This window comes from Strix uralensis, chromosome 23 (assembly GCF_047716275.1).
Source record: "Strix uralensis isolate ZFMK-TIS-50842 chromosome 23, bStrUra1, whole genome shotgun sequence".
NCBI lineage: Eukaryota > Metazoa > Chordata > Aves > Strigiformes > Strigidae > Strix > Strix uralensis.
In genome coordinates, this window is record NC_133994.1 from 5,848,913 (window position 1) to 5,865,472 (window position 16,560).

The 16,560-nt window shown below is 39.8% G+C and overlaps 1 protein-coding gene across 6 annotated transcripts in view; it reads right to left on the reverse strand.

Annotated features, from left to right (window-relative positions):
• MTOR (mechanistic target of rapamycin kinase) overlaps window positions 1-16,560 on the reverse strand; it is a 66,805-nt gene that overhangs the window by 22,319 nt on the left and 27,926 nt on the right. For all 6 annotated transcript variants that reach the window (XM_074892547.1, XM_074892546.1, XM_074892545.1 and 3 more), the window contains 6 exons: window positions 7,797-7,872; window positions 5,729-5,868; window positions 3,122-3,222; window positions 2,334-2,449; window positions 897-974; window positions 401-508 (listed from right to left, as the gene is read on the reverse strand). In XM_074892547.1, coding sequence (XP_074748648.1) covers window positions 401-508; window positions 897-974; window positions 2,334-2,449; window positions 3,122-3,222; window positions 5,729-5,868; window positions 7,797-7,872 — 619 coding nt within the window. The remainder of the gene's footprint in view (window positions 1-400; window positions 509-896; window positions 975-2,333; window positions 2,450-3,121; window positions 3,223-5,728; window positions 5,869-7,796; window positions 7,873-16,560) is intronic.

Consider the following 16,560-nt stretch of genomic DNA (forward strand, 5'->3'; position numbering starts at 1 on the left):
TCTTAAAATGCAGCCAGGCAGGTAAGAAGTTCAAACTAGCCTTATCCAAAAAAGTATTTCCAGGTGCGATCCAACACTGAAATAAGTAGCCTTGGAAATGTTGCTAGCATCTCCAGTCCGTACACACCTATTTCAAGGCTTAAATCACCCTACTGAAGTGTTACATCAGTAGACACTTTGAGAACATTAAGCAAAAAAAAAAAACCCCAAGAAAAAAAACAAACTTGAAACAACCAGGACCAACACAAAGGAGACAGAAAGCATGCAGCCATGTAAGCAAATATGCTGTTGGGATAGAAAGAGAAATGGAAAGATTTGCTGAGCCATTACACTGACTCGAAAGGAAGCTGTTCGTGCCAGAACATCAGCATCTCTGTCCTTGATCTTTACATAGATGTACCTGCAGTCTTTCCCACCAGATCTGGCGGATGATCTCACGGCGTTCTGGTACAAGTTTATACTGGATAACCTCTTCCAGCTCTGACAGCATCTGGCAGGATACCATAGCCTGAAGGAAACAATCACATTCCATCCCAATCACTACAGAACAAATCTATAATTAAGGAACAGTATTTTGGCATTAAAATCTTAAGTACACAGGCTGCCCAGCAGGTAAAGGACTCACTGCTATATACTGGTATCTAGATGATCTGCTGATTCAAACTTCCTAAAATGTCAGTTCTTATTTCTTTTGAGGCAGGGGGACCTCACCTCACTTAATTTGTCCCAAAGCTGCTCTTACAAAGTTATATTTCTTATCAGACAAGAGCCATTTAGCTTGTGGGCCTACACAGGTCTTATGTTTGATACAAGTGCTACTCAGATGTTTTACGCAACTTTTAGAGACAGTCTGAAGCAGCAATGAGGAGAACAAAGGCTGAGTGTTAGACACTTACCCCATAGGCTCGACTGTAGCTCTCTCCTGCCATGGCAGTCAGCTCAGCATCTAGCAGATCTCTGGCTTTGTCAATGCACTGAAATAGAACAAGATATTGGGGCAAAGGTGGTATGTTTTATCTGGAGTCAACTGTCGGAACTGCTATTCATCTGTTCCTTCCCATGAACAAAGCTGGCATTGCTCCCATTCTCCAACAAGAACCAGGAAAGGATGTTATCAATAGAAAGAATTGACAAAAAAACAGTGTCCATGCGCAGGTAGAGGAGTAGTCAAGCGGCCTTCATTTATCACCCGCACACTCTGAAGTCTGTCTTTCTACTAAATCAAAATTTGCGGTATTTCTAATCCTACCATCATTGTAGAGATCATCACTAATAACATTTATAGAGGAAAAGAGAAGTTTACATTTTAGTGCAAGAGAATCTGTTACAAAAAAGCCTCAAGAAATGTCTCTTGATAATATACAATGATAGAAAATAGCTTTCACTGTTTTACATAACCCAATGGGTTTTTATGAATTTTACAGGACAGCAAATTCCATTTCTCTTCCTCCAACTAAGACATGCTCTTCAAGCATGAAATAAATCCTGCTCTGGTTCCAGTCATTATATAATCTCTCATCTATAGTTTTTTCTGTTCAAAAAGTTAAAGGTTAATCACAAACTCTACTCCCTTGAATGCCTGGCTAATTTTACTGTGCACATCACCCAAAAAAATCTATGTACAGGTTTTGACAGAGCAGACAGAATTACTCCTTTATCTAAGTTGGCAAGCCAGCACAGAATTCTGAGAAGTGGTACTTGAGCTTCCTTGGAAAGTAAACAACAAGCTTCACATCCACAGAGGGGAAAAAGTCACTCTGCAAATCACCTCTGTGACAAACAAGCACACCAATATGGCTTTGTTTAATAGGCTCATTCCTTGCCTTGATTCCTCATCTCAAAGATTTAAGATTTACTGCTGCTACTAGAAAACTTAAGAGAAAAAGTTCTGGTACATGATATATATGAGCACTTCACTGCAAAAACTGCACAGAGAGAGGTGGACAGAACACCCATGAAGAATCTTATGTGTGTCTTATGCCATGAATGCCTTTTACCAAGCACTGCCTTGTAAAATGGCACCTCTGCTGAGATAATCCTTATGTACTGTCTGTCTAGAAAACAGACATAAAAGTAAAGAAGCCTAAGAATGACTAAGGCATTCTTACACTATACAGCACTGGACCACTACTATCTGTACATATATTCACTGCTGTGTTTCTGAAAATCCAAGATAAGCTCAGACACCAAGATCGAATACATCAATGGAAAAGGTTATTGGGCAATTCATAGGTTATAGGCAACTGCTTTAAAACGGCATGTCTTTCCATGCAGCAATATAGGCTAGCTCATCTTAAACTAGGTTTTGGGAAGCCAGCAAGGACGATAATTACCTGCTGAGCCAGTGAGAAAAGGTCTTGATGAAGAGCCAGTACAGCCCTGTAGAAAGCACCATCATGGGTGTCCCTTGGGATCATGCAGGTGTACTCTTCCATGCTATCCCACTGCCCTGCAGAGACACAGACATCCTCAGTAACACAACAGCCCTCGCTGCAAGTTAAGAACAGAACTATGTTACAGTACTTGGACATCAGCGACTAGGCCCAAATACTGTGGGGCACTTGTACACTGAAGTCGGCTCTCCAACAGCTTGTCTTTGGCAGGGACAGTCTGTGTTATATACAGAAACTGCATGTATACGTACGCATAAACTGTATATATACATACACAGTTGTAAACAAGCAAAAACACAGGCATTTTTCTTCTAGACAAATTGTTATCCTCACGGAAAAGGTTTTTGCAATCCTTGTGATGAAAAAGTTGAAGTGCTGACATTTTCAGAACATTTGAATGAATTAGTGTCCAAAAGCAAAAGATTAATTTTTCTCAGCAAAGGCTGACAGTCAGCAAGTGATTTATAAGCTTCTCTAGTAAATATCTGGCTATCAGTATAATGGATATTTGGACCATTTATAGATTTACTTCACTTCAGATTGTCTACTCAGCAGACACAAGCTATCAAATTGCTCAACAGATAGTTCTAGTTTGTAAATAAGAGTCTGCCACAACTCTAAATTCTATTAATCTGATTTCAAGTCTGAGCTGTGTGTAATGTAAAGTTAAAACTATCTGTGCTTCCACACTGTGGGGTGCCATATACTACCACACAAGGATACATTACCTAGACCCCAGGCAGCAGCAGCAGCCATCCTAGCCATCTTCGCTTGAGTTTCATCATTGACCTGTGTCCACTTTTCACAGCATTGCTGGTGGAGCTGCCCCCTAAGAAAAACCCACAATTTCGGATCAGCAAAAAGCCTCTTCTAAGAATTCTGCCTTGTTAAACAACTACTTCCCACAGATAAGATGACAACCAGTTCCATCATTCTTCCTATACAGAGTGGCGAATAAAATTCTTCTTCTCTGGCCAACTCAGGCGTGCTAGTCTGATGACAAATACCCTATCATCAGAAAATATTTTAAAGGCACTCTATGCTGTGAAAACACAAATCCAGGCAAAAGTTTGCATTTGTTCCTCAGCAGTTAGTAACGCCTGCTTTAAGAACTGAACTGTCAACTCCAGTCTACAAATACAGAAAAAAAAACATTCTCGAGAAAAAAAAACAAAACAGCAAACCACCACCAAAAAAGAGATGCTTAAAATTTTTTGCAGGTGTCAGTATAAGAAACATAAGATCTGAATAGCTTGTGCATGGCTCCTGCTATCAAATATTTTGGATAAAAACATCGTCAAGTTTGAAGACAGAGACTAGAGAATCAATGCTGCTGTAACCTAGTATGAAGACTTGTCATGGCAAGATCTCAGAGGGGATCTGAATCTTTCGTCTCCAGTGGAGAGGAAGCATCAGGATTTTTCATATTATTTCTTTTAAATCAACTGTGAATGCTCCATTAATCAAACCAATTACTGTGGGTGTTGCAGTTCCAGAATTTCTCAGGCTGGATACTCTGTAGCAGTGGAATAGCTGCCAACTGTGAGGGAGGCCAACTTGCCTTCGCGACTGTCATCCTCTCCCCTCCCAAAAGGAAGGGGAGTTAGTCAAACAGAACCGATGGGTTGCCACGGGCAAGACAGTCATTCTGACAGCTTAACGGTCCAGGAGAAAATAAAACCACCTCAAAACAAATGAAAACCCAAGCCAAACCTAGCAATAGCAGTAAATCGGGACCTCATAGATGCTAATAAAGTAGTATGGCTCTTGCAGACATAACTACATCAGGATACAAATGGCTAAGAATATTTTGGCTGTACTTTCAAAACGTCACTGCACAGAGTACTGAGATAATGATGCTGCATAATATCAGTTCTAGATTAACTGTCATATTTTGCCAAGCAGATTCCAGCAACACAAATAATCAAGTTGAACACTCCTGAAGAATATCAGCAGTCAAACCATGGGATCCTCAGTCTCAGCATGTCTCTATAGTCAGTTGCAAGGTAGCAGACAGCACTTTGCAAAGGCACATCTCAATTTGAAAAAACATCTGGCAGACAGAGACACAACAGCAAGCACACAGATCTTTGTGAGATTGTGATTGCTCTCATCACTGCAGACTATCAATAGATGCGTAATAGCTAGCTCCAACAGAAGAAAAGCATCCTTTTGTAACATATTTGTCACTGATATGTGAAGTAGGAGGTTCAGAGAGGATGCTTTACACAAATACATGTCCTGCAGGAGGGAGGGAGAAATCTACTTTTCCTACTGAAAAAAGCTAAGCCCAGTATGCCTCACCCTCATCTAGAAACAAAAAGGGCAGAAAAATGCTGTCAGAATTAGGTTTCTCAAAACAGCTCTGTTTCTCTAACAGTAAAATGACTTTAGTGAAGAGGAATCTCCTTACTCTGTGCCATCCCATGGGTTCACGTCAGGACCCATCAGGAGAGAGCTCTAGTGACATGAAAAGTTCAGTAGAAAGGCGGAACCTGGACCAAATCACATATGCCCCTGGGTAGAACTGCATGCTACAGTGCACAGGATGCCTTCTCCAATTATCTTCTTTGAATTGAAGTGAACAGAGAGAAAAAGAAAAGCCCCCAGTTAACTAGAAAGTTTTAAGTCCCTACCAGCTCACTCTCTCACAAAAACTGACTCTAATCAGTTACATGTTGACAACACATATTTAACACAGAGTTTGAAATACCAAATGTCCACAAAGACAATGCTTAATGAATGCTAAAAAAAGAGTAATAATGAAAAAGTCAGCCATCTACAGGATGGGCAAAAGGGTTTTAAAGTGGGAGTAATTTATTTGGCATAATCTTACATCCAGGTGACTATTGGGAAGCAGACAATTTCACTTGTGCAAAAGACCATGCATTCTGGATAGGCATAGGTCTGACCATGAACAAATACAGAAATCTCTCATGTTTTAATCAGAGTTTAAAAAGGAAGGCCACAACAAGCTCCTTTTATGATTGTTTTTGACAAGTGCTGCTCAGTTAATTTTTCTGGAGAGGTCCCCTCTATTTACAATTTCCTCCTGTTACAAATGAATTGATCTGATCATAAGACTGCAGATTCTCTTTCAGAGAGACCTTAACTTATTAGATGGCCCATCCCAAAAGACTTAGAGATGTTATTACCAATTCTGACTTCAATGAACAAAGTGAGAAGTCACTGGAAATACTCAAGCTATTAAGCAAGCAGGAGTAAACAGGAATTCACGCAAAAAAAATTTCACCTGGATGACAGCATCCAGAGAAGAGTTAGGCACCATTTTTAAAAGCACCATTTTCCTCAGTCTTCAGGTATTCCCCTCTTACCATTCACCAAGTGCTTCCAAGCAACGCATCCGCCCTAGCATCAGCTCAGGATCATCTTTGTTTGTGTCCATCTTTTTGTCATAGGCCACCAGGGCATCTTCCCATTCATGAAGCTTTTCATACCAGGTAGCTTGAATTTCCTACAGGGGGGAAAAAAAAAAAAAAATCAGAATTAACAGTGGGATTAACATTCCCCATTCTATATTAGAGATATTCTATATTTTCCTGAAAAAATCTGTGTCTGTGGTGTTCACTTAGCCCTTTTTTCATTCTAAATATCCTCATGGAATTCTACAATACAGAGAAAAGCCTTGAGCTAGTGCAAAAACAGGAATCCTGAGTATTGCTTAACCTGCACAGAAATGAATTCAGGTTTACCAGAGGTATCAGTCAACCCCTATTCAGTGACACTGAAATACTAGCTCAGTAGCTGGTGCTTTTCTTTTTGGAGAGGGGGAGTGAGTGGAATAGGAAAAAGGGTAAACCTATAAAATATTCACTTCCCATTATTGCACATGCTTGCATTTAAACAAGAACAGTCCTGTGTTTGGGAATGGAGTGACTAACTGGAAAAAAAAAAACCAAAACAAACAGTACACTATGTGTCTGGCTATTGCTAGGCCATTTTTTAATACAGCAGGTAGTATGATGTTGGGGTCTAATCACAGCCCTCACAAGTAAAGGCTGTGGTTTGTAACAAAGACTTTAAAAGTAAGCCAAGCAATGATCCTTATCAGCTGCACAAACTTTTCTTCAGCCTTTGTTTCGAGATTTTGTTTCTAATTTTCAAGAAATAAAATGCCTTAATATTTTTTCCATACTTATCTCTGCCAATGTTTTTCTGCTCAGTCCTTGGCAGCTCATGTCTTGACATAGGCTGCAGAATAGATTCTTTTCCCAGCCCTGTGGGCAGGGTCAGTATAAACCATGTTCTGCATGCCAGGTCCTCCACTTTTATACACCAGCCTTTTAACTTCTCCGCTCAGTCATAATATTTCAAGTAAGTTCCTGAAAGTAGACCTCACAGCTCCTCTTCATTTCTTTTCACTGCCTATTCTGGCAAACTCTGTGTTTTGAACTACATTTACTGCTAGAACTACATTACTGCTAAAGAGTGAGGTCAGAATCAGGTAACAGAGCTCTGCTCTAGCCACCCAAAGAACCATAAGAACCTGCAAAGATGTTCTGAAGTCCTTCTCCCAGAAAGGACTTTTTTTCCAGCCTAGGTCAAAACCACACATAATCCTGCACCAAAAGAATTCCACCATTTTGCGCTTATACCTGTTCCCACTTTCTAGTGATTCCTAATGAAAGAGGTGAATCTACTGTGCTTCTGGGGCTGCCTTCCTTTTCCCAATCACCCTAAGGCACTGCAGGAATTATCATTGAAAAAATCATCTTTTTAACAGAGTAGACTTGGCAGCAGAGCATAAATGCTTTAGTTTCTGAATACAAATTAAATGCTTATAAAAAAGAAGAGAGGAAGAAAGGTAAGTCATGCAGAGAAAGACCCAGAACAGATGCAGAATGAGATTATTTTATTTCTGTGAGCAGTAAAAATTGTAAGGGAATAGCTAATCTGCTGTTCTAAATAATATCTGTGAACTCTCCGACAGGTTCATGTGCCTCCTGGATGAGTGAGGCTAGAGGCACAACTTCCATTAAATCCTTACCTGGAAGGTGTTGATGCAGTTTCTCAAAAACCCTCAAGCATTTAAAGCTTAGAACAGGAACTTACTCCCTCCCTTCCTATCTTCTAAATAAAATGACTTATTTTGTAAAGTTGCTAGTTCCCCACAGCTGCATTTAGTGTCAACAATACTGCTAAAGTCTCCTCCAAGTCAGGTTCTTGCAGCCTTCCGCAGCTATCCTAGCTGTATGCAGAGCACCCCCATAGGCAGCAAGGCACCTTCCGTATGAACGGGGCAGTATTATGGGCAGGGATCAAACCTCAATATGATTGAAAAAACACACCACCACCATATACCACACGCACAAAGACATCAAAAAAACCTCCAAGAAACATGAAAACATAAGACATGAAGAAAAGTTATCCAGCAGGACTCACCAGCTCCCCAAAGTGCTTCATGGCATATTCCAGTACCCCAGCAGCTGCTTCTGGCTGTTGCAGTTTATTGTTAATACTGAAAAGGTAGGAAGAGAAAGACCATTTAACACAGTTGGCAATTATTAGGGGCTGGTATGAGCTTCTGCTTGATAATACCAAGCTCTATCCTATCGTTTAGAAATACCAATGGAACACCCTCCTTTTTCTTTAAAACTTTCAAGTGAATGATTAGACTACATAAGACACACAGTGATTACATATTTGCAAAACAATAGGTGCACACATATTCTCTGCACATATTCTCAAGATTTGTTACATGAAACAGTGTTCTATATGATTATCAATTCTAAATAGCAGCCTGCACAGGGAGAAGAACAGCTGCCAATAGTTTGAAAGCCATAATTTCTCAAACAGCTACACTTAAGAGCTTTACAGTTCTGAATCTTTCCCCTTTCTCTTAAGCAGACCGCCCATTCCTTTAAAAATCAGAGTAGAGATTTTAATGATCCAGGAGACAATCATTAGAACAGTTGACAAATGTCACCAGGAACACACACAAAAAGCTTGCAACCCTACTTTCAGTTTCATGTTTTATATAATGCCCCTGCACTGGTACTAACCAGTGCTGGTGCTCTTCTCTCTCTGGTTTTCAAGAACATGCCAGAAACTCCTGCCATCACAACCAGTCCTCATTCTGTACCAGTGAGGCACCCTGATTTGCAAGGGCAGCTGAATTTTGTGAAGCACAAGCAAATGGGCTACTCACGAGCCTGGTTCTCCAGTTCAGCAACATCATCTACGGCTATTCTCTTAAATAATTTCTATTTCACATTGTTTTCCTAATCTTACTATCAGGAATAGCTCTGTCTGCACATTGGTGCTTGGTGATCAGTGCTTTTGCTAAACCCCAATGTAATGAGGAAATAAACTTTTTATAAAGCTCCTGTTATTTTATAAAGCTTATTTACAGTCTCTGGCTCATTGCTCTCCTCTTTCCCTAGTGGTGCTGGAGAACAAGAAGTGCAAGTTGTTCAAAGCAACGTCACAACACCTGAGCATGCTACAACGCACGCTACAGTCCAGTATTAATACTAGTTAACATTTGGAATGGAAACAGCATAACCTAACAAAACATGTCAACTGAGAGCAACGTAAAGAGACTTTCAATGGTATTTGAATATACTGCAACAGATACAGGCAGCTTTCAGAAATGTCCCTTCTTGTCTGCTATCATCAGAATGATTGCGTATTCTTCCCTCCATGAGAGGCCTGTTGATCAGTAAGAGACAAGGAAATCTATAGTATTAAAGGTAGTACTCTAAACAGACAAAAGAGAGAAAATTTTCAAATGGGTGCTTTATTTCTTCTGTCTGTGGAAGTTTCCTGACAACTAAAGAACCAAGCTCCTAGACACACTCTGCATATCTGGGAAGGTGAAGTAAAATACTCTTGGAAAGAGGACCTCAGAATGGCTTGAGCTCAAATCAGATTTAGTCAGGCTATGAATGCACCATAATCACAGTTCAAGACAGGCACCCAAAAATGGGAAGCACTTGAAATACATGCATGCCTTTTTTTAGCAAGATAGTCAAAGAACATACTACTTCCATGCTTCCCAAGTGAAAGCTATGCAGCAGTGCCTCCTAAAAGTGATAAATGGCTGTCACATCTCATATCCCGACGATTTAGAGCCACTGGCAGACACATCACTTCAGCATGTCAGACAGTTAATTACTTCCAACTTATCTTTCTTGTCAATGCTTCCTGACAAAATTGGCCATTATCTTTTATTCTTCAACAATTAACACTGCTCTTTTGCTGATGGTGCCTGGTGCACTCAATTACTCTTTTTTTTTGTTTCGTATTTCTTGGCTGTCCAAATTAGAATTAAATGTTTCAAAGCTGTCTATGGCTAGGTTTAAGCAAAGGGAGGGGAAAGAAGGGAAGAGGAAGGAGAAGGACTTTGATTTAAAAGAATACGCAGCAGTAGATATAATACTGCCTTGTCATTATTAATCATAAATTACTCTCTTGTAACAAATGATCTAGCCCACACAGTGAGTAAAGATAGGTAATTTCGTGGACTAGGATAAGGCACTGACTGGGAAGTCTCCTGTCAATTATTTCATGTTTTGACATATCACATTAAAATAGCATATACACAAAATGGGGGGAGAGGGGAGCAACAACATTCACTGCTTTGGCAGAAATAGAGCTAAACAGAGAAATACAACTGTCAGTTGTACAAAAATCCCTCCAAAGCAAGAGTCATGCATCAAAGCAGGCTGTATTAATATGGCTGAACATTCACTGATGTATTTCTTCAGAGTAATAAAATCTTGGTAATCACTGCATCATTTTGCTATTCAGTTTTACAGGCTAAGGGAAACACAGCTGTTTGTGGATTGAGTTCTGATCTTGTGTTTTGGAGGTTGTTTGTTTTGAAAGACCTCAGATTTCTGCTTTTTCTCATCTGCTGGATTCAGCATGCTCTGAGTGTTGGAAGTATATTGACAGTTCCCAAAAATCACTACTACCACAGCTGACTGGAATGTATTTTCAACAGACCCACAACTCTCTGCATACAAATTCTCTGAGAGTGGGCCTGAAGATTGTACTTCTTTTGTAAAAACATTTCCACACGGACTCCTGTTAACACATTCAATACACATATTTAGAAATTGTGGCATTCTGTGCTTCCCTACCCTTTCACCTTCCTACCATTAAGGCATTGCCTCTCTCCCTGCAGATCTGATGAGGTCTGTGCCCAGGCAGAATCATCTTAAATTTTTTTAACAGCACTACGTAGCTGTTTTCTAGTTATTGTGCTGGAGCCTGGACAGAATGAACACCACTACCCAAAAGCATCCAGGCACACAGACAAGGCCCTGAAGGACTAATATTCCAGCCAGGCAGAGTTGCCAGGGGGTTTTAGTCACAGTGTTGCTGCTGGAAATCACGGCAGTTTACCGGATTAGAATCAGGGGGATAGATTTCTCCTTGTATCTGGAAAAAGATAACTACAAAATCTTTCTTGATTAAAGGAGAGGTGGGTAAACATCTCTCAAGATAGAAACAATGCTGCTGGCTAACTCAGCAGACTGTAACTTAAGTCTTTGTTTACTGGGTTGTGTCCTTCCTGTTGTTCCCAATTCAGGATACTATGAAGTTTAATATTAAGGTGAAGATCAATTGTTCTCCACATCCACTGAAAGTAGAACATATTTATCTGTTCCTTTTAGTTTAGAAGCTAGAAAAAAGCCACCACTACCACCTACTTTACTTGAAGGCTCAGAAGCAGGCCATAAAAGATGACTACTCTATCTCCTTACTTGAAAGTTTTTAAGTATAAGTTTGGTAGGTCATAGGTTACATATGCCATCTTTCAGGAAAGGCCTAAGTATTCAGCTATGCTGGACTGGCAGTTTTCCAGTATTAATGCTCAAGTAAAATATTGCAAAATTATATTTTTCAAATGCCACATGTACATAAAATCTTCTGAAACTATTTCAAGACAGAGCTGTCCTCATGTTTGCAGGTAGACTCTTAAAATGGGAGTCCACAGAAATAACAAGATTGCCTAAGTCATATCAACAAGATTTTGATATAGTTTGAACTAATGTAATAATTTCACTGTTTAATACCCACCATTTTATTTCACATTTTATGCAATAAACAAAGTGATTAGAAGAAACAACAAAGCAACATTACCGTCCTTGTATTTTCCTTCAGAATGAGGATTACTTAGTTGTAAAACTGATTTTCATCAATGAAGTTTTGTATGAGTTTGGCTCACCTGGACTCACTGCATAATTACATAATGCAGCACAGTAGAATTAAAATTGATGTCAATCACATTTAGAAAAGCACTAATTCCTATATTCCAAGTACACAATCTTCAGCAGCTGTAATGGGCAGCTGGGTAAGGAAATGAGACTGGCACAGAAAGCTTTGTGAGAAGACAGTTAAAGTCAAGATTATAGATAATTTCCCCCCCTGTTTATTAATGAATAACTATACTGTAGCCAGGCTAATATCCAATCCTCCTGCCCAACCCCAACCTGTTTGTAGCACTTGATCATGACGAGTGGGATATTAAAAAGTGACAAGCCACCTAATGAAAAAAATTTGTAGGGATGGAATGACAGTAATTGAACAAAGTGACTACCCTTGGCAAACTCCCTGATATAAAAATCTTGGTCAAAAATTTTAGATCTTTGAATTTTATTAGTAGTGAAAGGTTAGATGTGCAAAGGACTAAAATGTAGCACGCTAAGCTAGAATCACTAGCACGCTAAGCTAGAATCACAAAAAAAGAACACTATTTAAGAGAAATATACTCCTATTGTTTGTATATTATAAAGGCTATTTAAACAGAAATCAGACATGAACTGGAAATGAAAACCAACTTTACTGCCTTCAGTAGGAAGAGTGCTCAAGTGATGGACTTTTCTCCTCCACAAACCCCAGGCATAGATGTCTAATGTTTACCAGAAATATTCTCTTTCATACAGTCCTGGGAGCTTTCCAGTCTTCCATTATCTTTGAGGGTGTCTCACAATATTCTCTGTCACTCAAAAGATATTAAATCTTCAAGAACTCAGAAGTAAAAGACTAGACCCTTACCTACCTTTCCATAAAAATGAAAAACTTTCTTTTAACAGAGCCTTTTCAGGAGATCCCAAGCCTATCTGTGAGGGCACACACACATTCCCTATTGCCGGAAAACATCTCAAAACTTGGTAGAGAAACCTTGTTTTTCCAATAAAGCAGCTTGTGTGCAAAGTCTAGTCAAGAAGCCAAACTTTTTTTTTAGTCTCCCCAAGTTTGTTTAAAAAGCTCCTCTATGTCACAGATTCTACCAACCTAAGTCAAGCCTGTTTTTCCTTCTGAAGAAGTGCTGAGAGCTTGCTTCTGGGATTAGAAGTGGAAGGCACTGCTCCTCTGTGGATACTCTGGGGAACAGATAATCCTCTGGCACAAGGAACTGGCTGTGTTGGCCTGTTTTCCCAGTTTTACAGTTTATTTGTTTTCAGGCATCTCTGAGTCCTTGATTCAGTAAACCTCAGAAAACTACTAATTGCCCCCAGAACAACTCCAAAGCCCAATGCATTTCCATCATGCCACTAAAAATTATTCCCATGCTGGGAACAAATACGTTTGAGAAACCAATACCAGCAAAGAGCTGTTTTCAATAAACAGTTGTGATGAGTGACAGCTTAGAGGCCAGGGTGGCAGCCCCTTCAGCCTTTCACAGCAAGGGTGTACCACCTTGCTCACAGGCATTAAAACTGGCCAAATTTCCACTCTTGATATAAATGCTTGCAAATTGAATAAAAACTTTCATGAGATTTGAAAGGAAAAGCAGTAAAAACTGTTACAATAAAATTCTTAGCCCACCCTGCTGCTCAGACTGCAAAAAGTTTTCTATCACCTATTCTTTATTAACCAGATTCAGTGAAGGCAGAGAAGGAAAACATTGCCAAGGAAGATGATAGCAGAAAAAGGTGAAACAGAGCCAGAGTCTTTGTGTATTGGTTATGCAAAGAAGTGATACATTATATAAAAAAAGAAATCACAAATAATTGTAGGAAGTATCAGTGTTTTGTTTCTCATCAGGCCCTCTCATTTGTTCTACCTGTTCCTATATAACTTCAGAGATTTACAATAAGTATTTGCAGAAGACAATTTTATTTTGTCTTTACTAGGGATTTAGTCATTACTGTAAAGCTATAGCAGAACGAATGTTAGAACATTTATGAGCATCTCCAAAGCCAGAGGTGAACAGTTTCACGGTTCCTGGGAGGGGAAAGCAGTATTCCACAGAGCTTCGACAAAGCATGGACTCCTGTGATCAGCCAGGAGAGCGCTGATGAGAGCCTCTGCCATCTCAGCAAGCACCAGGAATGCTAGATTCTAAGCATTTGCCGGATGCCTATTAAGGGTTTTGCAATGACTGGCTACCAAATAAATAGCCACAGGGCACTGAGCTCTTCTTCTTGTCTCAGCTTCACATACACCTGCCAGAACAGCTTCCCAGACAAGGCAGTCATTTAAACCCACCTCTGATTTAATCTGGCCCTCCAGCTACAAGAGATATCTGGTTCTAATCAAGTAATACTAATATACTTGAATTTGGTAACATCAACCAACATTATAAGCATAGGGTACATATTAACTGCAACCATGTTTAGACTCAATTCTCCCAACCATTTCAAACATACATCATTACCAAAGTCAAAAAGAATTTGCCTCATGCTCTTGACTTTAGATTTCATCCTTTTAGCTATCACGTAGCAGAATATTTTCACATACAAAATATAATGGAGGGAAACTAGGGCAATGGATTTCAGACCAAATGATACTCAATTTCTCTATCAGTATTGGGGGAAAAAAAATAGGACTAGGACCCATTCAGTAATCACACAACTAGTTTCTCTCTAGCTATGCCCAAAACTATGCCTCTTTCCAAAAAGAGAACAGGATCCTGAATTCAAGTTGTAAGGACACTAGTACATAACAATGGAAGAGTTTCCTACAGACTGTCAACTTCTACAGCTGACCTAATCTGGCAATGACTAGCATCAGTAGCTATTGCTGCTTAAGTGACTATACTCAGTTCTCCATGCAACAGGGAAAGATTCATCTTTCAAATACTCATAAAGTAGTCAAATTCCATTAAAGCTAAGGTCTCTGCCAAGAGAGATCTGTCTGCCCAAATCTCTCTTAATGCTTCCTCAAAAGTAATGACAGATGGGAAGATTTGTGCTCTTTTCCATTCCTGCATAATATGTCTGTTGTCACCCCCTCAGAATAAAGTGAGAGAACAAAAAAGTATTATCTGTGTTTTAAAACAGGTAAAATCAAAATACACAAGAAAAAGATGGCTTGCAGTAGGATACGCAAATCAGAGGCTGAACCCAAAATAAAACCCTAGCTGTCTCATTTCCAATTAAATACTCCAGTTTAGAGAGGGGATTCGGAGGCCCTTCTGCACTCTTTTGTAACATCTGTGTGCAACAGAGTTTGGCTGAATCTCGGATCCTTCCAGAATTTGTATCAAGAGGAAATGTATGGACCTACAAGTGGCTCCCCTCTTCCACATCTGCCCCTCATGATGTGAGTGTGTGTGAAATTCAGACTGCACAAGACAGAAGAGTTATGGTGAGTGAGAGCAGAATGGATCAAAGTCCTGTGTAACACAATGGGGGTGTCAGTAGAGTGGCTTTTTGGGGCAGAGAAGCCAGAGTGTGGACTGTCCTATTCTTTATTCCAACTTCAACAAAAACATGTTTCTCATCAGAGGAAGCCTGAGAAGAATTTGCCCCTGGGAATGACAGAAGCTCCAGCTGGAAGAGGGCTCAGACAGGATTAGAGGCAGAACAAAAAGGTCAGGCTTTCATCTATGTGCAGTGGCACTTTCTGGTCTGAAGTATAAAAAGCAATTTTGCTATGGAAGGTTTCTGGAATGTCCATGACAAAAACGTGACTGAAGCCTACGGTCTGCTGTGGAGGTATCCTCAGTATTTTAATCAAATTGTACTTGCATATCTCTGGTAATATGTCAGGTCACCAATACCACACAGTAGCCTCACCAGCTGATGCTACGGACTACAGAGGTTTCTGTCTGAAATACAGCACACAGGCAGCCACCCACAATGAAACTCAAGACGCTCACACACTGCCGACCTCCTTCAAAAGATCCCCTCTTCCTCCTCTAAGAAAATTCAGGTTTATGAAACATATGTATTCATATTCTGCCCCTTCAGTGCTTTGATGCTTTCATCTTCCTAAATCTTTGCACCCTGTGGGGTCTCTCAATGCTGTTCTGCAGATTAGCCAGCTGTGGTGCAAACCGGAGTCAGAAACAAAGCATTTAGCAGCAAGTGTAACAAAGCTAAGGAGGAAGAGAAACTGCACCAACAAGAAATTGTGCTTCCTATTTCTCTAAAAGTGTGTATCAGATCAGCAAGGCTTTTCTAATCTTTTCTAATTAAGCAGAAATCCAGCAGCCACTTTGGATCAGCAAAAGAAGTCTAGATAGGATAGTATGTCTCAGTTGGGTTTGTCCTAATTTTCTTTGTAAAACAAGCAAGATTAGCTTTCTTTTGTTTTCTTGGACACCAAGAAGCTTTCATGGCATTTACCCCAGGAGCAGATACATAAATCATTTACTCCTCTATTTGCATCTTATCTCTGCCAGTTACCACAATCAGAAACTTTGCAGGAAGATGCAAGAACCCACATGTCAGGCAATTACAGAGCAGCTGGCCTGTGGAGAAACAACTTATGCGTAAGGATCTAGAACAACAGTTGCAGACCTTTTGCAAAAGGTTGCGCCGCTGCTGAAACAGTTCTACTTTGGGATCAAACAGCTATAATCAACTTTTGAATTGCTAAAAGATATAAAAGAGAAAACTGGAAGTTGCTATCTCAGTGAGCTGCTCCTTAACCTCCGAATGTCTGAAGATTTAAGATTTATTCTTAAATCTCCATTTTATCTAACTGTGGACATTTTAATTACCCACAGATTTTCCTCTCTTAAAACCCTGTTAATAAACTGGCCTCGATGATACTAGAGTTAGATCACATGCCCTGTAAAACCCATCTCTTGTCAATCTTAACTAGACTGTCTTTCAGCATTACTTAATGTCCTTTTGCTTGTCCACTATGAGTACAGAGGCATAGCTTTTGACTTACATATTTTGCAGGCTTCTTTCCATCCCACCCTGAGATATTCCATCTCTAAAAAGAACAGCACTGA